At 39.5% G+C, this 27,107-nt stretch overlaps 1 protein-coding gene across 3 annotated transcripts in view; it reads right to left on the reverse strand.

The window, feature by feature from the left end:
• Positions 1-27,107, reverse strand: part of Rasef (RAS and EF-hand domain containing) — an 81,858-nt gene that overhangs the window by 39,628 nt on the left and 15,123 nt on the right. For all 3 annotated transcript variants that reach the window (XM_021242746.2, XM_004862569.3, XM_021242745.2), the window contains exons 2-3: positions 10,409-10,555; positions 6,892-6,982 (exon numbers count right to left, since the gene is read on the reverse strand). In XM_021242746.2, the coding sequence (XP_021098405.1) occupies positions 6,892-6,982; positions 10,409-10,555 (238 nt within the window). The remainder of the gene's footprint in view (positions 1-6,891; positions 6,983-10,408; positions 10,556-27,107) is intronic.

The following is a 27,107-nucleotide window of genomic DNA, read 5'->3' on the forward strand; positions in this document are numbered from 1 at the left end:
CCAAAAAAAAAAAAAAAAAAAGCATGAAGTTGTAAGAGGTGGGTGCCATGGTAATATACCCACTACCAACAACTAATCTGGGAAGCTTTGGAAGAGCAATGAGATAATAACAGATTAACACATATACTTGATAAGGACCTGACCAATGAATGAGTACACATATTAAATACAATGTATGGAAAGAAAAAAAAAGACAAAGATTTTACTCTTTCTGAACTCCAATAAAGAAACTGCTCGAATAGGCTATCCATTGTTTTAATGCTTAGCCATGAACTCTGAACTACTTACTCAATGGAAGATGACATCCAAAGAGTTATTAAACTTCCAAGAGACAGGACCTAAGGACATATGTGTGATAAAAACATAGATAATGAAAAACTTGAGCAATCAACAGGACACTGAAACACAGAAAAGGGTCAGGCAATCGTAGCCATGGTGTGCCCGCCTTCTTTCAGGTACTGTTCTAGGCACATTTTAAAGATCATCGTATTTATTTATTTATTATTTATTTATTTATATTTTTTTGCAGTACCAGGGAGCAAACTCAGGACCTTACACTTGCAAGGCAGGCACAGTGCCACTGAGCTAAATCCCCGGCCCAAGATCATTGTATTTAAGTTGTAATGTGGGGCCTCAATACCTTACTGTCACAAACAGAGAGATCAACTAGACAAAAAAAATCAACAATGAAATATTAGAATTTAACCAAAAATTTGAAGAAATGGACTTAGTAGATGTCTACAGGATGCTCCACCCCACAACATCAGAATACACATTTTTCTCAGTTGCACATGGGACTTTCTCCAAAACAGACCAAATACTACATCACTGAACATGCTTAAGTAAATGCAAAGGAACTGGAAATAATCCCATGCATATTATCAGACCAGAGCACAATGAAATTGGAAATCAACAGTGAAAGAAACCACAAGAACTTCAAAAACACATGGAAATTAAGTAACACCCTCCTGAATAATCAATGGATCACAGATGAAATTAAAGAAGAAATCAGACAATTTCTACATTAAATGATAATGACAATACAACATACTGGAATTTATGGGATGTAATGAAAGCAGTTCTATGAGGAAAATTTATAGTAGTGAATTGCCATATCAGGAAAATGGAGCGGGCTCAAATACTCAACCTAATGTTAAATCTCAAGCTTCTAAAAACAAAAAGAGCAGGTCAAGCACAAAGCTTGTATGAGGGAGGAAATTATAAAAATCAGAGCAGAAATTGAAGCAATGGAGACTAAGAAAACAATACAAAGAATCAATGAATCGAAGAGCTGGTTCTTTGAAAGATTAAATAAAATTGACAAACTCTTAGCCAATCTTATCCAAAAAAAGGAAAGAAAAGACTCAAAACCATGCAATTAGGAATGAAGAGGGTGAAATTACAACAGATTCTGCAGAGATTCAGAAGACCATCAATACCTACTTCAAGAGCCTGCATTCTAATAAGATGGAAAATACAGAAGAAATGGACAGACTACTACATACATATGAATTACTAAAACTGAATCAAGAAAATACAGAAATTCTAAATAAACAAAAATCAGTCAATGAAACTGAATATGTAATTTAAAAATTACCAAGAAAGAAAAGTCCTGGCCCTGATGGATTCACTGCTGAATACTCCAAGAAATTTAGAGAAGACCTAACGCTGCTACTCCTCAAACTCTTCAATGAAACTGAAAGCAATACTCCGAAATTCATTCCTGGAAGGAAGTATTACCCTGATTCCAAAACCAGAGAAGGATCCCACCAAAAAGAAGAATTACAGGCTAATCTCCCTAATGAACAAAGATGCAAAAACCCTCAGTAAGATACTGGCAAACAGAATGCAGCAAATCATCCACAAGATTATACACCATGACCAAGTTGCATTCATCCCAGGGATGCAGGGATGGTTCAACATATGCAAATCAATAAATGTAATCAACTATATGATCCTCCCAATAGATGGAGAAAAAGTGTTTGACAAGGCCCTACACCCACGCATGATAAAAACCCTACAGAAATTGGTATAGATGGTCTTTTTCTCAATCTGATAAAAGCCATCTACAACAAACCAACAGCCAACATCATACAAAATGGTGAAAACCTGAAAGCTTTCATTCTAAAAACAGGAACAAGACAAGGATGTCCACTATCACCACTCCTGTTCAATATGGTTCTGGAAACACGAGCCAGAGAACTTAGACAAGAGAAAGAAGTAAAAGGAATAAGGACAGGAAAGGAAGTTAAATTATTATTTGCGGATGACATGATACTTTACATAGAAGACCCAAAAAACTCCACCAAAAGACTTTTTGATAGCCCAAAATTTGACAACCAAATTCAGTGGCAAAGCTGGATACAAAGTCAACACTCAAAAGTCAATAGCGTTCTTGTATATGAATAACAGACTCATGGAGAGAGATATTAGAGAAACAATACTTTTCACAATAGCATCCAAACAAATGAAATACCGAGGAATCAATCTAAAGAAGGAAGCAAAAGACCTCTACATTGAGAACGACCATACTCCAAATGAAAAGACTGCAGAGTATATTAGAAAATGGAAAGATAGCCCTTGTTCTTGGATAGGAAGAAACAATACAGTGAAAAATGGCCATACTTCCAAAATTGTTATACAGATTCAATGCAATCCCAATCAAAATCCCAACAGCACATCTCACAGAATTAGGGAAAAAAATCCTAAAATTCATTTGGAACCAGAAGAGACCTAGAATAGCAGCAGTGACTCTGGGCAACAATGGCAAACAGGAGTTATCACAAACCCTGACTTTAAATTATACTACAAAGCTGTGATAAAAACAGCATGGTACTAGCACAAGAACAGACCTGAGGATTAATGGAACAGACTAGAAGATGTAGAAACAACTCCAAACACAGCCACCTTATCTTTGACAAAGCAGCCAAACTCCTTCACTGAAAGAAAGACAGCCTCTAACAAATGGTGCTGGAACATATTTAGCTACCTCACCTTTGACAAAGGAGTCAATCATCCTCACTGGAGGAAAGACAGCTTCTTTAACAGAAGGTGCTGGAAAAACTGGATTTCAATCTGCCAAAGATTAAAACTACACTCCTATCTTTCACCATGTACTAGACTAAAATCTAAGAGAATTAAAGATCTAAACATCAAAACAGAAACACTAAACTTGCTGGAAGATAAGTTAGGTAGAACTCTCAAAGACATTGGCACGCGAAAAGACTTTATGAACAAATCTTCAGTAGCACAGAAACTAGCACAAAGAATCAACAAGTGGGATAGCATCTTATTAAAAAGCTTCTGGGGCCAGGGATTTAGTTCAGTGGTTCCACCACCTGCCACGGCAAGTGCAAGGTCCAGAGTTCGATCCCCAGTACCCAAAAAAAAAAAAAAAGATTAGGAAGCTAAACTATACAAAGTCTTTGTAAATAGGGAGGGATGGAGGGGTTTAAGGGAGGACAGGGGAAGGGGAAAAAATAAGAACAAAGAGAGATTATGTAAAGGTGCAAATTTCCAATGAGGAATGTCACTATTTTATATACCTAAAATGTACCAATAACATTAAATTAGAAAAATAAACAAATAAAATAAAAAGCTTCTGCACTGCAAGAGAAACCACCAACAGAGCTAAGAAACAACCTACAATGTGGGAAAAACATTTTACCAGCTGTTCCTCAGACATACAGCAGTAGATATATTCTACTCTCTAGAATATAGAAAGAACTCAAAAAAATCAGACGCCCCAAATATAAAGACCCAATTCAAAAATGGGCATCTAAAATGAACAGACATTTACAAAGAAGTAAAAGCAGCAAACAAACATGAAAAAAATGTTCAACATCACTGGTCATTTAAGAGATGCAGATGAAAACAACCCTGAGATTCCACCTCACCCCAGAAAGAATGGCTGCTATCAAGAAATCAACCAATGGGCTGGGGATTTAGCTCAGTGGTTTTGTTGCCTGCTGTGCAAGTGCAAGGACCAGAGTTCGATCCCTGGTAGCAAAAAAAAAAAAAAAAGAAATCAACCAATAACAATTGCTGGCAGGGTTGTGGGGAGAAAGGAACCCTTCTCCATTGTGGGTGGGAGTGCCCACTGGTGCAACTATTGTGGAAATCAATATGGAGATACCTTAAAGAACTAGGATTAGAGGTCTCATTTGGCCCAGCTATTCCTCTGCTGAGTATTTTTCTAAAGAATTAAAAGAATCATACCACAGTGATATATGCTCACCCACGTTTATAGTGGCACAGTTCGTAATAGCTAAAACTTGGAAACAGCCCAAGTGCCCATCAACGGGAGACTGGATAAAGAAGATGTTATTTTTTTATAAAATGGAGTACTACTCAGCCATAAAGAATGAGAAACTAGAGACATTTATAGCTAAATGGATGCACATTGAGGCCATCCTCTTAAGTGAAATAAATAGGACACACATGTGTAAATACCAAATAGTTTCTCTGATGTGAAAAACTAAAAGCGTAAATAAGGTTCAAAATGTATAACTGATAATGTGAAACAGGGGTAGGGGAAGTGGGAGGGGCAGGGGAAAGGAAAGAAGGGAAAGGAAAAAATATGAGAAAAGGAAAAAACGGAAAGTCTTTGTAAATAGGGAAGGGTGGAGGGGGTGAAGGGAGGGCAGGGGAATGGGGAAAAAATAAGAACCAAGATACATCATGTAAAGGTACAAAATCCCAATGATGAATGTAACTGTATTGTATACCTAAAATATACCAATAAACTTAATGAAAAAAAAAGAAAGAAAGAGAAAGAGGCTGGAGATGTGTAGCTCAGTGGCACAGCACTTGCCTAGCTAACTTCTAGCTATAAAATAAAAAACTTTTCAAACTGAAAAATAAATAAATAAATGGTGCTGGAAAAACTGGCTTTCCACATGCCAAATATTGAAACCAGACCCATGTCTTTCACCATGCACTAACCTAAAAGTCAAAATTGATTAAAAAGCTAAACAGCAAAACCAAAACACTAAATCTGCTTGAAGAGAGAATAGGTAGAATGATTGAAGGCACAGGAGTAGGAAAACACTTCATGAACAAAACCCAGACTGCACAGGAAATACTACAAAGAATTCACAACTGGAGCCTCATCTTACTAAAAAGCTTTTGCACAGCAAGAGAAACCACCAACAGAATGAAAAGACAACTCACAGAGTGGGAAAAAGTTTCTACCAGCTGTTCTGATGAAGTACTATTATCTAGAATATATAAAGAACTAAAAAAAAAAAAATCAGATCCCCATTTTAAAGACCTAATGCAAAAATGAGCATCCAAACTAAAGATACTTCTCAGATGAAGAATTAGAAATGACAAGTAAATATATGAAAAAATGCTCAAAATCACTGGTTATTTGTGAAATGCAAATTAAACAATGCTGAGATTCCACCTCGCTCCAGAAAGAATGGCTGCTATCAAGAAATCAACCAATAACAAATGCTGGCAGAGGTGGGAGTATAGAGAACAAATGCTGTTGGTGGGCGTGTAGACTGGTACAATCACTGTGGAAATCAGTGCGGAGATTTCTTAAAAACTGAAACTAGAGGTTCCATTTGACCCACTTATATATACCTCTTCTTGGTATCTTCCCAAAAGAATTAAAAGCATCATACAACAGTGATACATGCATACCCATGTTCACGTGGCAGTTTGTAATAGCTAAATCTTGGAAACAGGCCATGTGCCCATAAACAAACAATGGATAAAGATGTGGGTTTTTTATACAATGGAGTACTACTCTGCCATAAAGAAGGAGGAGCTTCCCACTTATAGCTAAATGGATGGACCTTGAGACCATACTCCTATGTGAAATAAATCAGACACACATGTTTAAATACCACATTGCTTCTCTGGCGTGAGAAACTGAAAGTGGAAATAAGGACTGAGATGTATAATGGATGTCTGGAAATGGGCAGAAAGTGTTCAATGGGAAGGGGAACAAGGGAGGAGGAGGGAGAAAGGAAGGAAGGACCAAGAAAAAGATGAAAACAGAAGGAAGAAGTGGAAACAAAGCTTCTGTACATAGGGAGGGGAGGGGGCTTAAGAGGAGAAGGGTATAAAATAAAAGAAAATTTATTTTTAAAAAAGATCATCTTGCTTATAATCCTCATTAAAACCACTTAGCAGACATTATCCCATTTTCAAGTTGGAAGAGAGAGACACGTCTATTTTCTGTTGGGAGTAAACACTGCCTGAGCATATAAGGAGAAGAAGAGAATTATTTTTTTCAGTGGAAATCACCAAAGGCAGCATACCACTTTCATCATGAAGATTTCCTACAATAATAATTTTCTCTTATGAAACACCTTAAATGGAAAGATTTTAATTTCACTGTAATCTAGACTTAAAGCTGGCAGAGGAAATGGGCAGTGAGACTGAGCTGTAAAGACCACACCGCTCTCTCCAGCCCCACCTCTCAGATCCTCTCTGCAAAGAGGCCTGTGACTTCCCAGCCTGAGCAGACTCCTCCCCTGCTCACAGTCTGTCACACACAAATTTCTTCTCTGCACTTGTCAGTTTTTGAAAATTACCTGCCTTATTTATTTACATGCTCATACTCTCTAACTCTCCATACTCTGTGCCCCAGAAGCACCACTGGGAAAAATCCACTCACTGGGAGCCTCATGGGAACGCAGGATTGCTGTGCCCACGCCCTGACACCAAGAGGTGGATTGAGGCCCCGCCCTGATCATGCCATAAAAGGTACTCCAGCCGGGGATTTAGCTCAGTGGTTTCGCCACCTGCTGTGCAAGCACAAGGACCCGAGTTTGATGCCCAGTACCAAAAAAAATAAATAAATAAAATAAATTTAAAAAATAAAAGGTACTCCATGAGGATTTGCCGCTGCATTCATGGCCAATCCTAGAAACTCACATCTTTTCGGGTCTTGTGTTCCGCAGCCTGAATCCTCTGATCCATTTCCTCTTCCCACTCGCTCAGCTGTATAGCTGCCTTGTCCTGGGCTCTGAAATTTGAAAGGAGGCATAGCTTTTCATTGTGTACCTAGACTAGAAACAGGAAGAGAAACTTTCTCTAAACTCTGTATTTTACAAATGAGAACACACACACACATTTCTCATCCCTTTCATGTAATAAGATTGGCAATTCAATCATTTGGGTATAAAATAACATCAAAAATAGATATTATAAAGGAAATAAATTAGATTGAGTGATCTTAAACTGTGTCAAAGAATAGTTAAAATTGCCAAATCACTGGGAGATTCTCAATAAATTCTGAAACTCTTGTTTGCTATCAAAAGTAAGTTACAAATCTAGCCTGCAGAAAAGAACTCTGCCGAAAAGGTGGTTAAATATAATTTTAAAATTCTATGATGTGAAATTCACAATCCTATATGGTAAAGAGAAAAAAAGAGATTTCAGCAATTATTTCTAATCATTTTCCAAAAGTGTAGTTACCTTTTAGAAAATTTGTTTCTTTTGTTAATATAATTAGTAAATCACACCTCTATGGAAGGAAGGAGGAGGGAGGATGGGAGGAGAAAGGAAGAGGATAAAAAGATTTAAGGTGTGTTGTTATGTACATGTATCAACTCCCCACAATGAATGCAGTCATTATGTATTGCAAACATGTGCTAGTACAAAAAATAAAAACATAAGAAAAGAGCCTGGAGAAGGGGGAAGAAAAGTTAGAAATAGAAAAATTGGTAAGAGGCATTTCAGTTATTTTACTTCACTAGCAACTGTCTGTGAAACTTCAACCATCATAAAGTGAGGGATATCCCAAGACAGAGAAGATGTATTTTTCCTTTCTTCTCTATGAGCTTCATGTCCAACTATCTAACTTTTCACCTGAACAGGTCTTGCCTACCAACTCTACTAGAAGTGACCTGATAGCAGCCACCACAAGGTTCAGAGTCGACCAACCCCTTGTACCAATGACAACTCACTGTTAATACAAGTAGATGGCAGGCCTTAAATATAGGGCCTCCCATCTCCTAGTTTGATGGGCCTCTGCTGCTTCTGCCATCCTATCTTTCAACTTACTCTTTCACAGCACAATTTGGGTATATGAGTTTGTCTGCTACATAAAACTTCAAACAAATAATGTGAGGGAGGAGATTTCAAAGTAAAATTTTGAGTACCATCACTATTTTCTGCTCCTGTTTACTTCCTACTTATTAGTTACCCAAGATATCTTGTCAACCAATTTTGGAAAGTTAGCTAGTTTCCGTTTATAAATAGCTGCTATTTGAAGTCTAGAACTTATGTATCTACAAAGCAACATTTTTGTTGTTAAATCTGAGACTATTAAAAAAATGGCTATACATCCTTTCTTTCTTCATTGTGATCATTTTTTCTAGTTATTCTTTTAGATATTCAGTTCCAAACAACTGGGATTGATCCTGAACGCTTTCTGTGCTTCTCACTTCTAAGCAACACTGTGTGTGTGTATGTGTGTAAATCAACAACACAATGCTTGCCAAAAATTGCTAATTCCTAGCAAAATATCTAGTGAGCTATGACTGTCTATCGTCACCTAGTCCAAGACTCTTTCCAGGACAGTGGGTTTACAGTGCAGTGTGAAAATCTGATAGTCTCCCTCAAGCAAAGGCAAATGAGCAGGAATGGTCCTTGTCTAGGAATGCAAGAGATGGTCCACTGTCTAGGACTATAAGAAGTGTTTAAACTTCAGTGAGGACTCTAATAACAAAAGAAAGAAAGCCCCTTAGGAGACCCCAGGCTCAGGAGAGACAGCCTGGCTCTGGGTCCCCCAAGAGAGCACAGAAAGGGAAGTGGAGACAGACACCAACACAGAGCAATATAAAGTGATAAATCCACTCCACTGTAACGAGTAAACTGGCTGGCAATGAGAGCATAAAGAACACCATTTGTTTTTTTCTTCCCTTGTAGGTTTACTAACACAGACAGTTCTTACAAGCCATAGCTTGCTTACATAGACATCTTACTGTTTTTAACAACCACTTAGACCAAAAGAAGAATTTATATGTGCTACAATCTGGAGTATGAAAGTGAGAGAGACAAACAGACCCAGGGACAGGTGTCTTTGTGTGGATGTGCACATGTTCACTTGTGCATGTGCCTATGTCCATCTGTCTAACAGCCATCCAGTGAACACTCTGAAGAATCAGCATGTGTGCCTGCATGTCATACTTCAAAGGAGGCCAACTAAGTAGTCCACACCCAAGAACTCCCTACAGAATTTGGAGTTCTGAGGACTATCTCTTAGAAGCCCCCTAGAAAGCAAACTTAAGGACAACAGGTACTGAAAATGTCCATATGAAACCCATATGAATATTTCAACTCTTGACTCCAGGACTACAAGAATGGTCCTGTTTAGCATCCAAATCTTAAAACATTTTTCTCTTCTAATTTGTAAGTCCTTTTAATTACTCCAAAGGCTTAGTGAGCTAATTTCAGTTAGCTGACTCACTGAATGTTGTTGACAGAAAGAATAAGGAGACAGAGAAGTTACAGCCAAGTGGGCCAGAAGCTGTCACCCGCCCCCAAGCAGGCAGGGAGCATCCTATCATAGGGTCTGTGTTTCCAAGTTCTGGGTGAGACCTGGAGAGCACTGCTAGTGGACCACATGGATGCAGGAAGCAAACGTGGGGCAGAATACCCAGGGACGTGACAAACACATACCCCGCTTTCTCAAAATGTACTGAAGAAGGGTGGTCCTTCCAGGGCTGATGCTTGGACTAGAACACATATCAATTCACTTTCACACTTAATGGCTATTAAGAGCAATAAGACAGCCTACGTAAGGTATGCATTACACAAATCCTTATATTACAGTAGGAGATTAAACAGTGTTTTGGTTTTCAGTTTAGGGAGCAGGGCTGGGTGAAGAGGACCAGTGAGAGGAAAGGCAGGTTGCTGAGCACCCACCACGTGGAAGTTACAAAGGGCGGGGCTCCACCTACGCTGTCATCTTCTGAGTCTCCATACCCTGGGGGATGTGAACACTTCAGTCTCTTTTTTTAGGTGCAAGGAAATGAGACTCCAGGAGATTAGGTAACATGCCCACAGGGTCTCATACTCATAAGTTACAAGGCCAGGCTTCAAATGGAGTCCCACCAATTTCTCTGGAAGCTTCCTACATGCTTTAAGTAGTTGGGTGTAAGATGAATCTCTGACTTGTTCTGTATTTAATCAATGGTCCTGAACAGTGGCTATAAAAGGATCAAACTGACCCACTGATAAACACACACACACACACACACACACACACACACACACACACTTGTAAATCACAGCCTAACTTAACATGTGCTGGCTTAGTTAGAAGTCAGAAGGTCCACCCATATCATTATGTAGTAATGCAGTGCAGTGCAGTCCATTTATCACCCAGGGCAGAGAACATGTTAAAGGACCCCATGGGCCACTCATAAAGGGAGGACTTCAATACCTCTTCACTGCAATGGCCAGGTGTTCCATCTCTGTGCTCTGAAGTTTGATCTCCCAGATAAAGTTCTCTATCACATGTTCATAGGGCTGGATTAGTCTTGGCTCCACGAGGTTGATGTTCTGATACAGGGTACTAACTTGCTCTTTTCTGCAAAAAAAACAGTGAATGAATGAAAAGGTAAAGAAGCAAAGTTGCAGAATACTTTTAGGAAAGAGGACCATAACCAAAGATACAATGAGCAAACAACAGCAACAGAATGATCTAGAATGAAGAAAAGATATCAGTCAGAGACTCTGACGCATACTTTTCTCCATATTAGCAGATGGTGGCCCATGAGGGCAGTGGAAACGCAGGACAAGGAACTCTAAGGGAAGGACACTTGCTTTTATCACTACTGTTTTTTCTTTGTTTTTGCTGTTGTTTGAGGGGCTTAAACTGAAAGGTAAGTAAATTTATAGGAAAGTTAGGTAACACTGAAGTGCTTGTTTCATCAATCCCTAATAAGATGTTTTAATTATTACAGTAATAAAAAACTGGATACAACTATTATTTCAGGGTAAGTTAAATATTATTTCATATAAATTCATATATACTTGTGCTATATTTATTCAGAATGCTTCTGACACCAAACATGTAGATTTTTTTCCTCATACTAATTTTCCAGACACAGTGTCCAACAAATTGATTGACTTCTCGCACTACGTGGAGATGCACAGACCACAGGTTGAGGTTCAGACGTACCGGGCTCCCCCTTCATATGCCAGTCACACCGTTCCCCATCACATCATGAACTTCTTTTACAGCTAACAACAGGGATCACACAATTGGACCCTAGGATGGCTGACAGAGTGTACCAACTTGAAAAGTTTGGTTAAGAGAAGCTTAGCTGAAGAGGCTCAGCAATTCCATGCCCTAGGGTGTAGAAGGTCTACTCTAGGGCAGCTCATCCCCTGGATGTTATAAAGGGGAAATGAGGAAGGATGCTGCTGCTGCTGCTGCTCCTTTGGAGGAGCTCCACTCTTCGCCCTGGATGTCATCCACTGCCTTCTAACAGACTCTTCAGCTTTTGGCACAGATCCTTCAACCTTCCACAGCAGACCCATCGGCCTCCTGATACGGACTGGCACTGGACACTGCAGTAAGCTCCAGGCCTTCACCTAAATCCTTCGGCCTCCAGTGTGAGGACAGACCCTCTGGGCTTTTCTTCACCCGACACTGGGTGGCCACTGTGAGCTAATTTTCTACATTCATATATATTTATATACCTTGTGCTATATTTGTTTCTCTGGTAAATCCTGACTGAACCAGACCCTTTCTCTGACCCTAGAGGAGAGCCACTTAACACAAGCCAGAACTGTGAGGTGCCAGTACTTGTGAAAGCAAAGGAACATTTATAATAGTTGAAAGAAGAAATGGCACGCGTTTAAAAAATAGGCAACTTCTAGGGCCTGAAATGATAACTTGCTACTATACCAGCATGAAAGAACTCCATCGATTTTTATCAAGTCTATGATTAATACGGATAGCTAATCACAGGAACACCAGACACTTTCAAACATCACATTACTTAAACAACACCTCTAGAAGTTGGATAATTCTTTTGGTTATTGACAAACTGTATGATTTTTAATACTTACATCCTTAATACTACAAAACACTTGTGTCCTGCCCCAGACATGGAGAGACTATTCTCCAAGTGTGTATCTCATTCTGGTAAAGCCAGTGGACAAGGCACTACAGGAACGAGGACATCTGAGCCTATGGCACAGTAGTCATGTGTGAAAGCCACTGAGGACAACTTGGCACTCCTGAACACAAAAGCATCCCATCCACTCCATCCACCCTCCCTGGGCAATCAGCCTCTTAACTGTTGACACCAGCCTGCTCAGAGACTCCGAGGGCCTGAGAAGACTAAGAAAATGGCAGACCTCGGTCATGAAATGGAACGGATGACAAAGACGTAAGATTTATGACTGCAGTTCTCTTTAGTGAGTGCTCACCAGATTCCAGGTATTACGCAAAGTAATCACATGCATCATCTTTTGAATATTCACAACAACCCTAATAAACCATTTTATAACCCATTTGGAAAATTAGGCTGGGCAAAGCGCCTGTTAGGAGCTGACATGGGTCCTCCAACTCCCAAATTCGCATGCTAAAGTTTTAACACTCAGTCCCTTAGAATGTAACCATTTGGAGACTGGGTCTTTGCAAATCAAGTTAAAATGAGGTAATTAAGGTAAATTCTGATACAATCTTACTGGCAACCTTACAAATAGGCATTTTGGGTAGAGACATATACAGGGAGGAAGACCACTGAAGACCCAGGGAAGATGGCCATTAACAAGACTGAGAGAAAGCCCTCAGAAAGAATCACTCCTCCTGAAACCTTGTTCTCAGATTTGCAGCCCCTGGAATCATGAGAACATACATTTCTACTGTTTAAGCCACTCATTCTCTGGTATCTGTTACCACAGATGCCCAGGCAGCCCAAGGCTCAGTAGAAACTAAGTGGCATAGGCCACAGCCAACTCAGCTCCTGTGATCTGAGGCTACTGTGACAGCCAGAACGCATCCTCACTTCCCATCTGTGCTAAACACTGTCAGAACCACGAAACGCTACAGGACATAGGCTAACTCTAAAGCACAGAGAAGCGTGGCTGCATGTCAGCTGTATGCTTCCTAGGTTTGTTCTTCAAAGTAAACTGTTCAATCTGTGCATGGGCTAATTATGATTCAAAACAACTGTTTATATGTTAATTATTATTAATAGGTCACTTCATTTAGTGATTCAAGACAGAAAGCTGCCATCATCCCTCCCACAGACCTGGAGATAAATACTGGTCTGGTCGCAAGAGTGATTCATACTTATTAACAGAAAAGAAAACACCCCACTCTAAGATTGTCCCACGTAATTTCAATGTACAATGGGACTCATCTTTGCCTTTGTCATTTACTGATGACGAACAGGAAGTAAAGCCTAGAATCCTGCTCTACAACAGGAACCTGTCAGAGATAGCCACTAAGAAACTCCCTGAGAGTCCTTGTGCTAACTGCACAACAACAAATATTCACAGGCAGACATCTCAGTAGATTCCCTCACTTTCTGCAATTTACAAAATGAGAAATAAGGAAAACAACTTGTAAATTTTCTCTGGTCACCTGCTGGTCCTGGCCGTGACAGAGAATTTCAGTACAGTTTACAGTGAATTCTTTAAATAACTTACAGAAAATGTTGTTTCGTCCCTGTGCCAGAACTGTCCCAGAGCTATACTCATCTGTCCTAATTCTCACTGCAGGGAACTCCTGAAGACTGGATTTCCCAAGTCTCTAGTAAGTCAGTGGTAATCCTGTGGCCAGTTTGAGGGAGCGGAATGGGAGAGGAAATGGCCCGTGATTACCATCCCACTTCCTTCTTGGCCTCTAAAGTCCTTTGCAAAATCCTCAGCTCATAATGTCTGACTGTCTCTCTGTCTCTGTCTCTCCTTCTTCCTCCTTCCCATCCTCCTCCATTCCTCCTTCCTTCCCTCTCTCTGCCCCTTTTCCTTCTCCTTCCCTCATCATTAACTTCATGTTTGAAATGAAGAACTCCAATATGGCAATGCCACAAAAATAGAATGTGCTTGGATCCCTGCATCCCCACATGGAGAGAAACCATCCGGTCCTGCCTGACCACACTCAATCTGTCCCACACATACAAGAGAGAGAAGTTTGTACTGCTCCGAGCCACTGAGATAGGTAAGTTCTTTGTTGTATTCAGCTTACTTAGAAAGATGGATTATGGTTTCCTATTTGGGTAATGTTATCATCCTCCTCTCAAACGAAAATACTTCCTTGTCTCCTTACTTGATGCTTCATATTAACTAAGTAATAAAACTTTTATGATCAGGGTAAGTCTTTACCATCACCACCCACTCTCTTTAAGAGGGAACAACAGATTATTGTGAAGCATTTATACGCTGAACCAGACTTTTATGGAACACCTTAAATATGCAGTTTAGGCACTGATTTAAACACTTATGTATACCGTTCATTTGCTGCATTAGGACTCCAATTCAGTCCACTGGGCTCCAGAGTCTGGCTCTTGAACAAGGAACCAGATCTCCATGCCCAAACTGAGGGCTGAACTGATCTGTAGGATCCAAAGAAAATTTGATATAACCAAAACATTCCTTTGGAGGAGGACATGCATCATTGCTACAAGGACTGTCGATGTTATAGACAGACTCCTTACAAGAATGAACCCATAACTAAGACTGAGACAATTGGGCTGGGAATTTAGCTCAGTAGTGCCACCACCTTGCAAGCCCAAGGTTCCGAGTTCAATCCCCAGTACCCAAACAAACAAATAAACAAAGCAGATTGAGACAACCATATAAAATTCAGTGTGCTTAATGCTATTCAGGGAAGGCACTACTGTACACAGAGGCACACGCCCACTCCCCACCGCACCCCTCCCTCCTCCCTGTGTGCTTCACTGGATCTGTATTACTGAAACTGGGGCCATACGATCATGTGGAGAGACTGCGACATAATTCACACGGTGATTCTCTTACATGATGAATCAAGCAAGAGAACAAAATAAAATGCCAAACCGCTTTATCCTAAAAGAGACCACACCTGGGCCCTCTGAGATAAAGACTACCAAAATCCTTCATTCAGGACTGTTCATTCATTAAAGTATAGTATAAATTCCTCCTAACCTAACTCCTCACTGTCCAAAAAATCTTATTGACCTCAAAAACAAGGTGTATCACATGTACAATCAGGATGCCTTCACTATAACGTGCCCCAGAACAAACTAGATGGAAAAATAAAGATGTTGAGCTCACCACAGAGGTACAGAAGACAAACTTCCAGGTCTTTTTTTTTCCCTTAAATAATTTTATTGGTACATTTTAGGTATATAATACATTTACATGTCTCACTGGGTGCCTGTACCTGTACATGATGCATCTTAGTTCTTATTTTTTCCCCATTACCTGTGCGCCCTTCACCCCCTCCACCCTTCCCTATTTACATAGACTTCACTTCCAATTTTTTTCTTTTCTCATCATTTTTCCTTTCCCTTCTTTCCTTTCCCTTTCCCCTCCCACTTCCCCTACCCCTTTAGACCTTTCTTCCTATTTCAAATTATCAATTATTCATTTTAATCATTTTAACTCTTATTTACACTTTCAGCTTCTCACACTAGAGAAACTATTTGATATTTACACGTGTGTCCTATTTATTTCACTTAAGAGTATGGCCTGAAGATGCATCCATTCAGCTATAAATGTCTCTAGTTTCTTGTTCTTTATGGCTGAGTAGTACTCTATTTTATAAAAAAAAAAAAAAAGCAAACCACATCTTCTTTATCCAGTTTCCAGTTGAGGGGCACCTGGGCTGTTTCCAAACTGTGCCACCATAAACATGGGTGCACATATATCGCTGTGGTATGATTCTTTTAATTCTTTTGGGAAGATCCCCAGTAGGGGAATAGCTGGGTCAAACAGGACCTCTAGTCCTAGTTCTCTGAGGTATCTCCATACTAACTTCCACAGTGGTTGCACCAGCCTGCACTCCCACCAGCAATGGAGAAGGGTTCCTTTCTCCCAACACCCCCGCCAGCATTTGTTATTGGTTGATTTCTTGATAGCAGCCATTCCTTCTGGGGTGAGGTGGAATCTCAGTGCTGTTTTCATCTGCATCTCTCAAATGACCAGTGATGTTGAACATTTTTCATATCTTTATTTGCTGCTTTTACTTCTTTGTCTGAGAAATGTCTGTTCATTTCAGATGCCCATTTTGGAATTGGATCTTTGAATTTGGGGGTCTGGTTTTTTTCAGTTCTTTTTATATTCTAGATAGTAGTCCTTTGTCTGAGGTACAGCTGCTACAAATTTCTTCCCACATTGTAGGTTGTCTCTTAGCTGTGTGGGTGGTTTCTCCTGCAGTGCCAAAGCTTTTTAATAAGATGAGATCTCAGTTGTTGATTCTTTGTGCTAGTTCCTGTGCTACTGAGGTTTTGTTCATAAAGTTTTTTTCTATGCCAATGTCTTCAAGAGTTCTACCTAACTTATCTTCTACCAAGTTTAGTGTTTCTGTCTTAATATTTAGATCTTTAATCCACTTCAATCTTAGTTTAGTGCATGGTGATAGGTATGGGTCTCGTTTTAATCTTTGGCAGGCTGAAATCCAGTTTTTCAAACACCATTTATTAAATAGGCTATCTTTCCTCCAATAAGGGTGGTTGGTTCCTTTGTCAAAGATGAGGTGGGTGAGTATGTCTGGAGTTATTTCTGCATCTTCTAATCTATTCCACTGATCCTCGGGTCCGTTTCTTTGCCAGTACCATGCTGTTTTTATCACAGTAACTTTGTAGTATCGTTTCAAGTTGGGGACACCCCCAGCCATGTCTCTATTGCCTAGAATTGCTTTTGCTAGTCTAGGTCTCTTCTGGTTCCAAATGAATTTTTGAATTGTTTTCTCTAGTTCTGTGAAGTATATTGTTGGAATTTCAATCAGTATTGCATTAAATCTATATAGCAGTTTTGGAAGTATGGCCATTTTCACTATATTGGTTCTTCCTATCCAGGAACAAGGGATATCTTTCCATTTTCTTATATCCTCTTCGATCTCCTTTTTCATAGTGCTCTAGTTTTCAGTGTAGAGGTCTTTTGCTTCCTTTCTGTTAGATTGTTTCCTAGATATTTCTTTTTTGGGGGATGCTACTGTAAAAGGAATTGTTTCCCTAATTTGTCTCTGAATGAGTCTGTTATTTGTGTACAAGAAGGTTATTGTTTTTTGAGCATTGACCTTGTTGTATCCAGCTACTCTACCGAATCTGTCAATTAAGTCTAGAAGTCTTTTGGTGGGGTTTTTTGGGTCTTGTATGAAAAGTATCATATCATCAGCAAATAATGACAGTTTCACTTCTTCCTTTCTTATCTTTAGTCATTTTCTTACTTTTTCTTTTCTAATTGCTGTGGCTAATGTTTCCAGAACAACATTGAACCGGAGTGGTGATAGTGGACATTTACTGATTTTACCATAAAATTTTTCAGTTTTTGACCATTTAGTATGATGTTGGCTGTTGGTTTTTCATAGATAGCCTTAATTACATTGAGATAAAGACCTTCTATTCCAAATTTCTGTAGGGTTTTTATCATGAATGGGTGTTCGATTTTGTCGAATGCCTTTTCTGTATCTATTGAGATGATCATATGGTTTTTGTCCTGAACTCTGTTAATATAGTGTATTACATTTCTTGATTTACGTATATTGAACCATCCTTGCATCCCTGGGATAAATCCGACTTGGTCAGGGTATATGATCTTCTTGATGACTCTCTGTATTCTGTTTGCCAATATCTTGTTGAGGATTTTTGCATATATGCTCATTAGGGAGATTGGCCTGTAGTTCTCTTTTTGGGTTGGGTCTTTACCTGGTTTTGGAATCAAAGTCACATTTGCTTCCAGGAATGAGTTTGGAAGCCTTGCTTCCCTTTCAATTTCCTTAATGAGTTTAAAGAGTAATGGCTATAGTTCTTCAAATGTCTTGTAGAATTCAGCAGTGAAGCCATCAGGACCTCCCAGGTCTTAACCTATTAACTCATTAAATACATGATTTCTTCTGAGGGTGTCAGGAACTATAAAAAGCTGCTTTTTTTAAAAAATAGTGACTCAATGAGTAACTGAAAGGACAAAATTTGGCATCTCTGTCTTCATCTTATATCTGTCTCCTTCATTACTTTAAAACTTTGGTTCTGACCCTTGCTCAGCTCTGCATATGGGTGCCTTAATTATTTAAAGAGTAACTGTCTAAAAACTGGTAATACAGGCTTATTAGCCCTTAATTTACCTAACTTATCTCCTGCCCTTCAAAACGTAGAAGATACCAAGATGAGAGACTTGCAGGAATATGAAATTGGTAGCTTTTATAGCATCTTGCTCCAGACCCTCTGGAATGGGCACCTACAGGTCTCTAGTCATTCCCCTAAACCTGCAGTCACCCTGGATTCTGGCAGAGCCTCCACAGAACTGAGGCTGCTCCTTTAATCAGGAGCAATCATCTCAAGGAACCTCAAGCCAAAAAGACTTCTCTGGAATGAATTACAGAACTAGAACCAAGATAATGATTAAACAACCCTAGCCCACTTCAGCAACTCCATAGAATCCTTTCCTTTGTTACTGGGCCAGTCTGATCTTCTCTGTCAGAGCTGTGTCCCTTTCAGCTACTCTTCTCTTCAAGCTGATATCCTTTCCCATCTTCGCTTCTTTCTCAATTCAAGCCTTTGCCTATAAATTCCTTTTTTTTTTTTTTGCCTATAAATTCTTGCTCCTGCTCCAATTTTAAATCCATTATCCCAGAAGCAAGTTCCTACACTAGCCAGTGATGCTGCTATGTGAGATGTAAACACTGTGCCCTGCACAGGCAGCTACACACCTATGAATTCTTCAACTCAGCAGCTGGCAGCATTCCTGGTTTTGAGATCATCTTTTGTTTTTAGTGATCAACAGTGTCTCCTGGCACTCCACTCCTGACATCAAAGGTAACAGTCAACACAATGGCTATACACACATACACTGGTTTCTTCTACATCTGACCTAGGCTTGAAAGCAGTTTCCATTCATAAAGATGCAGGACCTCCTCGTGGAAATTACACCTGGACTCACAAATACTATGGAGATCTGTCTAACTGGCCTTGACAAACACTAGGTAAAGACTGAGGATCAAGTCACATACATTAGTCAAGACATAAAGCAGATACTATTTGTGTTGAGAGAGACACTAAAACCAAAAATATTCAAAATTATACCTGAAGATATCAAAGGAAAGCCAGAGAAAAATGTACTCTGAATTACCTACGAAGTTCAGAGGTTTAAAACTGTGGCTATTCATCTTCTTAGCTCAATAAATTACATGATTTATATGAAAGACAGTAGGAATGGCTAATTCCTAATGAAAAAAAATCACAACTTAAAATTTTTAAACGATCCCTGGGAAAAAACCATTTTACCTTGCAAATATTCCTATTGAGTCTGAGAGGAAAATTAAATGTGCTAAAAGAAAAACAGTTAAACTTAAGATGTGTAAAAATCTTTAAAGGTCCCGAATTTCTAAGATTCATATTTCACTTAGAGCACATACACATTAATGTTTCTGTATTTTAATACCAGTAGGGCTGATATTTACTTGTAAAATGCTTGACTATCTCTAGTCTCAAGAGATCACTAAGAAATAGTCAAATGCAAATAAGCCATCCCACACTAAGAAACACAGTGACCCAGAGAATCCTAGGAAAACTGACCCTCAGATTCCAAGTCTTGGTGCTTTAAGCATTAAAATAGAGAGCTAAACTATTTACTCAGTCTACATATTATCCTGATCCAAAACGCAAAGCAGTTTTCGGGAACAAAAGCAAACACTATTAAACGCCAACATCTTCATCCTTCTCTTCACCAAGAGAAAACTGATGTTACATTCTAACATCTGAACACAGAAAATTAAAATATCCATGCCACTGAAGGGGCACCATGTGAGCTCCGAGAAATAAAATGCCATAATTGGACTATGTTCCTTCCTACACAAAGCACATATATGATCAGAAACATCTGTGAGGATCAAGTACGTTACAAGATGCTCTGACAGCACAGATCACGACCAAACCTGGGATTACCTTTCCCAGAGTGTGAAGATGGGGAGCAGCAAGGGAGGTGGTGTGGGGTGTGGCCAATTCTAGGCTCTGACAATCCCACACTGTGCACAGCCTCAGGCAGACCAAGTGGGGGCAGGGAAGGAGCTAGCAATTCCACAACAGAGGGAACTGGGGAGAAATTGGTGGAGCCAGAAGAGTGCACAGGACTTAAAAGCACTTTACTGACCTGAAAGGGAGGGTGATTCTGAAAGGACAGGCCACCAGTGAAAGATGTAAAGGAAGAGATGACATTATCAGAGTTTGCATCTCAACTACTCTCCTCTTCTTAGAACTTGTCTGAAGCAGAAAATCAAGAAAAGGATTTTGAAACAAATTTACAGAGATAAAGCTAAATCCAAAGCCATCATCATTTAATATCGAAACATGGGACATGAGTTGTCACTACCTTCTGCTTTATTATAAAATTGGTAAAATTATAGATAATAAAAATCTAATGGTGGGCCGGGGATTTAGCTCAGTGGTTCAGGCGCCTGCCTCAAAAGCACAAGGACCCGAGTTCGATTCCCAGTACCAAAAAAAAAACCTAATGGTATACTTATTTTTCTTTTAGGATAAGAATAATGACCTTTTTAGAATCCCTGAATGAACCACATGTCATTTAGTCAGTTAAGAGCAAAAATTTACCCTTTTTTTCCATGAAAGCAAAAATTTCTCATTTAAAATGTACATTACATAGTACACATACTTCAAGAAGAAATGCTTATTAACTGGAAAGTAAATTTCAATGGCCAAATCCAGCTTGTTGCTAGAGCAAGGCAACATCAGTTCTCTTTCTGAAGGTCCAGTCTTGCTTTTTAGACAGATGTACTCTCAAGCCCATGAGTTGATGCCTCAAGCCCAGCCTGTGCCTTGAAGTAGTCCTCACGTCCGTTCCCACAAGAGGCCCCTCCTTTCATTAACTCACTTTCAGAACAGCTGCCTGGCTCTCCACTCTAGAAAAGGCACACCACAGATTCCTCAACATGGTCCTGCCACCCACCACACTGGAAGAGGAAGACAAGCCACTCCGGTGGCCTAAGCTTCCTTGGCTCAGTTCCATGGGGGTGGATCAGAAGAGGATCTTGTCAAGGTATTGAACCACTGAGGTTTCATCCAGGGCACTCTGCCCAAGTACATCTCCTCCAGGTGATATTCTTTCCAGATTTGTGTTGCCCTAAAAAACATCTTACTTACCTAGGTACTTACTTGGTAACGTTCCCCAAAAGTTTTAAAACAGAGACCTCCTTTAAGATGAGAATCAACTAGATTCATTCAAAGGCTAGGAACAATTCCTATTTCAAAGTGTTTTCTATTTAAAATCAATCACATTTAGTTATGGGAAGTTTGCCAATGGAGGAAGGAAAAGCAGCAGCAAGATGCACTGTGCTACAGGTTTAGAGAAGGCACAACAAAAAGAGTGAGGGCTCCTGGAGTTGTGAATGATCCACAAATAGAAGATGTGCAATAGCTTGGCCAGATTCAAATGCTTCCTCCACCATATCTTAGCTTTATAATCCACAGACAACTCTTACCCTCTGCTTCAGTTACTTCCGACATACAGTGGGTATAATGATAGAACCCACCCTTAGGGCTACTCTATGGACAAACCCCTACTACCACACAGTGGGAACAGCACATGCCATGGTATAGTAATCAGTATTAGCTATTGCTATGATGGCTAGTAGTCCTGATCCATTACCAAACTGAGTTAAAAATAAGTAATGGTTGTCTCTTCCCTTTGCTGTGTTTGGAGGATGAAAACCTTGTGGGCATAGAAGTTCCATGTATAGGGGCCGGGGATTTAGCTCAATGGTTCTGCCACCTGCCTAGCAAGCACAAGGTCCCCAGTTCGATCTCCGGTACAAAAAAAAAGAGGAACAAGTTCCATGTATAGAAATGTCTTATGGACAACAGTTCTTTGGGAACTGAAAAATGGGAATTAGGTCATATCTGCCAAGGTTATAGTTCAGAAGTGAGTAAATCTTTTCTGTAATAGATCAGATGATCTCTGCTGCATACATTCAACTCTATCACTTTAGAGAAAAAAGTCCTAGAAAATACGTTTGATGCACTTGACTAAGCTCCAATAAAACTCTTTACACAGACAGGCAGAGGGCTGAACGGCCCTTGGTTTGTTGACTCCTTTTACTCCTTTTGTTGACTATCAATGTAAGTCCCTGAGTACAGAATTAGGGAAGATGCAGTGCAGAACTCATCATTCTACATCCAGGAAAACAGGCTTTTGTTCCTATCCTGCCTGCAAGTCTAAATCAGTTTTCTTCATACACAGAAGTTTATTCTGCAGATAGCACATCAGTAGTATCCTACACATGTGAATATGTGTAAACAATACTGACGAGTACTTATTTCCAATGAGCATACTTTCTTAGTATTTCTCTTACATCAGCTTCGTTCCATTCAAATTAAATGTAGGCATAGTTAATTTCATGTTAGTACATGTAAGTGTATTATAGTTATTTTTCATGGAAAATTTGTATTTAGGCAAGAAATATGGGAGCTCGGAAAAAAATAAAGAGTACAATCTCAATTTCTATGTAAAATTTCCTTTTAGATGATTCCTGTCACTTTCCCAGGTTTTCCTGGGACAGTTCCAGTTTATGCTTGTCATCCTGTATCCTGATTGCTTTTGTACTTACTCTGAATTTTCCTTTCTTTGACTAAACAGTTACACTAATGGGTCTTAAACTGTGTACTAATTCGAATGTGAAGTTATTATAGTTGCATTCAAATTAGCCAGGATGAGTTTGCAGATATCCACTTCACCTTGAACTGTGTGAAACATTCATGCAAAAAAAAGATCTCTCATTACTATGTGGCAATCAGACAATCAGTGATAAACCCCTCTCACCTTTCCCGAGGCATTTCAGGTGCAATCTATGACTTCCTTTCAGGAGCAGGAAACAGAATACTCACTCATCTGACAAACTAAGCATGAACGAAGAAACTGGAGACAGGTTAACTCTTCAGGACTCAGATGGTGGCAGAGAAAGACTGGAGGAGCAGCCCCTGCAGCCACCTGGAAATGCAGGCAGCTATGCTGCTGCCTGCAAGATGGGTACTGCTGCCAAGTGGGTGTGTGGCCCAATCAGTGAGAACACAGGAAATTACAGGCGTCATGCACGTGAAATAGGTACAGAAAACAGACACTGGACAGCTATGACACTGAGCAATGGTAATGAATTGGAATGTTCTGGCTACAAAAATTTAACCATCACTTCTGGAACTTAAACATATAACAAGGTATTTTATTGATGGTAATGCTCTTATATCCTGCAATAAACCCTTTTGATAGCAATGGTCTCAAACAAAGAGCAAAAAAAAAGTTTGTTAATAAAAAGTTAAAAGCCAAATCTCCTTTCCTCAAAGAATTAATAAATATGTAACTGCTCAAAATATTGGTTCACTGTCACAGCCAAGAGGACACTAAGGAGGCAGGACAACTAAATGTAATGTGGCAAGCCAGATAGCATGCAGGCACAGAAAAGAACATTGGGGAAAAACTGCAAAAATCTGAAAATAATATGGACTTTAGCTAATAACAATGTATCATTTTATTAATAATACCAAATGTACTGTGTCACAGTGTGATGTTAATAACATGGGAGAGTAGGTATAGGTTATATAGAAACTCTGTACTATCTTTCCCATTTTTCTTTAAATCAAGCCATTACAGTTTGTAATAGCTAGATCTTGGAAACAGCCCAAATGCCCATCAACAAACAAATGTTTAAAGAAGAATTTTTTTATATACAATGGAGTACTACTCTGTCAGAAAGAAGGATGAACTTCAGACATTTATAGCTAAATGGATAGACCTTGAAACCGTACTCTTAAGTGAAATAAATCAAACACACATGTTTAAATACCACATTGTTTCTCTGGCGTGAGAAACTGAAAGTGGAAATAAGGACTGAAATGTATAATGGACGTTGGGGAATGGGAAGAAAGTGTTCAAATGAGAAGGGCAACAAGGGAGAAGGGAGGGAGAAAGGAAGGAAGGACCAAGAAAAAAAGTGAAAATAGAAGGAAAAAGTAGAAACAAAGTTTCTGTACATAGGGAAGGGAGGGGCTTGAGGGGGGAATGGGTTAAAATTCATAAATCAAGCCATGCTAAAAAAGAATAAAATTCATTTTTAAAAAGAGCTGGTCAACATTTACCCTGCACAGTAGTGCACCACAGTGATACCCTAACCAGAGTAAAACCAGAGATGGCAGTCTCCCAAAGAAGCGATGACATCAAAGTCTTTCAGAAACCCTGCTCAGAGTTTATAGTTTTACTTAGGCAGATGCAGAATGTTCATTTACACACCATCTGTGAAACATCCCTTTTCCTGCAGTTCTAAGGATTGTCATGCTCAATTAATTCTGTGTTTTTAATTCCAAATTTTCTTGTACAAATGCAAAATGAAGCTGTAGCTATTTATGTTGTATCCATTGACAGAAAAATCTTCACAATGGCAAATGAGTCTAGTTAAATATCAGCACAATGGGATGCTTTGAAATGAATCAGTTGTATTAATTTCAATAAAGATTTGATTTCTATCCACCATGCAAAATCAAAGTAAAGCTTGCAGCAGTTCAGTCTATTAAGGGCAAGCATCCAACCTTATTATAAATGCTACTATAAATTCAATGAAAAATGAAATCGTGAAGCATTGTTGTGAAAAAATATTTTTGGTTGGTTTTTTGTTTGTTTGTTTGTTTTTTGGTACCGGGGACCAAACTCAGGACCTTGTGCTTACAAGGCAGGCAAGGAGCCACTGAGCTAAATCCCTGGCCCCCCAAAATATGTATTTTTACAAATTAAAAAACCTATTTGAAGCCAGTAGTGGTACATGTCTACAAAACACAGCACTCTGGGAGGCTGAGGTAGGAGAATCTTAAGTTCAAGTCTACAACTTAATGACTTAGGGAAAACCTATCTTAAAAAATAAAAAGGATTTTAAAAAAATAAAAAGGATTGAGGATGTAGCTCAGTACAAAGGTCCCTGTGTTCAATTCCCAGCACCACCAGAAAGAGAGATACCAAGACAGAGAGAGACAGAGTTAGTGAACATACTGTGTCTTTCTATTCATGATTTAGTACACTTAACAACATGTTCTCCAATTCCATTCATTTTCCACATGACAGATTTTCACTCTTTTGTAGGATGAATAATATTCCATGATGTCTATACACCACATTTTCCCTACTCAGGCAACTGCTGCTAGGCATCTGGGCTGATTCCATGTTGTTACGGTTTGGGTCTGGATGTTCCCCCCAAACCCTCACGTGGTCATAGGCTTCACCTAGAGTGTGTGAAGCTGGAATTGATTCATGATGCAGTGCTAGGCTCAAGGACACTAGGATTAAGGGTGTGAGTACTTCCTGCCCTAAGGAGTCTGAATAAGATAAAAGGGGCAGGGAGACGCTGTTAACTCTCTTGTTACCTTCGCTGCCTGATACATGCCATGTTGTTTCTGGTCTGCCAGGCCGGTTTGTCATCCCTGACTTGGAGCCAGCTGCCTATGGAATGAAACTTCTACGAACTGTAAGCCAAACAAATGCCTTCCCCTCTAACTTTGGGTGTTGGGTGTTTTGTCTCAGCAACAAGAGAAAGGTAACTAACACATGTCCTAGCTATGGTGAATAATGCAAAAACACATAAGCCAGGAAGGTCGGTTGCAAGGATGGGAGTCGGGGCCAAGGCAGCATATGCCCAAACAGGGCCAGAGAGAAGCAGTAGGCCTTAGTATCTGACAGTACAGAAGAGCAGCAAGGCTCCCAATAGCCTACTACACATCTTATGAGTACAACACAAGGGAATGGTAAAAAGGTGGAAAAACTAATTACCCTAATTTGATCAATACATACTTGTATACATGCCCTGAAATATCTCAATATATACATTATATGTTAATCATTACACACTGTATGTAGGTATTGAATTATCACTCTTATACCATTTGTATAACTGGCATAATAAAAAAATCTGTGAAGTAGAAATGTGTCTGGATTCAATGGCACATATAAATGGATTCAAACACACTTTGATACTCTGCACAGAAATAAAAGTTTTCACTGTAAAAATTTAAAATAATAGTACCTAAACAAAACATATTTGTGAGTCACTTTCTATCTGTGGCCTGTTACCATTTGGGTTTTGGAAATGTTTGTGTCTTTGAAGAGCTACTTAGCAAATCATGGTAGAATCTGGTGTTCTTTGTAAACTAGTCTAAGCTTCTGTCCTATTTTATTCAAAATCAGTTGGAAAACTTCAATCAAATTATTCAACAATGGGAACTATAAAAACTACCAGCTTTTGAGGTGTTTGTCAGGAGGAACTAAACAGATGGGAATGATGAGTGATCAAATGTACAAATTTAATTTGAAATCCTACAACTATGACTGGGAATATCTCAATTTACAAGAACAATCTTTTGTGTGCGTGGTACTGGGGTTTGAACCCAGGAACTTTGCACTGAGCTACATTCCCATCCTTTTTTATTTTTTGAGGCAGAGGCTCACTTAAGTCACTAAGTTGCCAATGCTGGGGTAAAACTTTCAATCCTCCTACCTCAGCTTCCCAGAGTGTTGGGCTTTGATAGGCTTCCTAAGTTTAGTTCCTTAAATTTATATTATGTAACAGAACAGAAATTCAAAAGGCCTATAATTTTGAATCATCTAGGTATGGGAAAACATTTTTAAAAATCATAAAGGAGCACGTACGCCCTTTTAACAAGGCTATCCCAAGTCACTTCCTCCAGGGAGTCTGCTCTGTCTGCTCCTATCACGGGAAATTCCTGTTCCCCACAGCCTCTGTCAGGCTGAGTTTCCTGGGGATGTTCTCCTTACTAGTCAGCCTGTCGGCCTCCACATTCCTTGTGGCACCCAGCACCCCTATGTTTAGCCTGCAGCAGACCCTGTATTAATGAATGACTTCCCAAGGAGCGTGGGAAAGAAAGATTCAGGGTGAAGTGCTGAGCCCCGCCCTGGACCCTGACTCAGAGAGGAATAAA

Source organism: Heterocephalus glaber, unplaced genomic scaffold, assembly GCF_053883595.1.
Source record: "Heterocephalus glaber isolate CG9 unplaced genomic scaffold, H.glaber_assembly_v1.0 deba00001481, whole genome shotgun sequence".
Lineage (NCBI taxonomy): Eukaryota > Metazoa > Chordata > Mammalia > Rodentia > Bathyergidae > Heterocephalus > Heterocephalus glaber.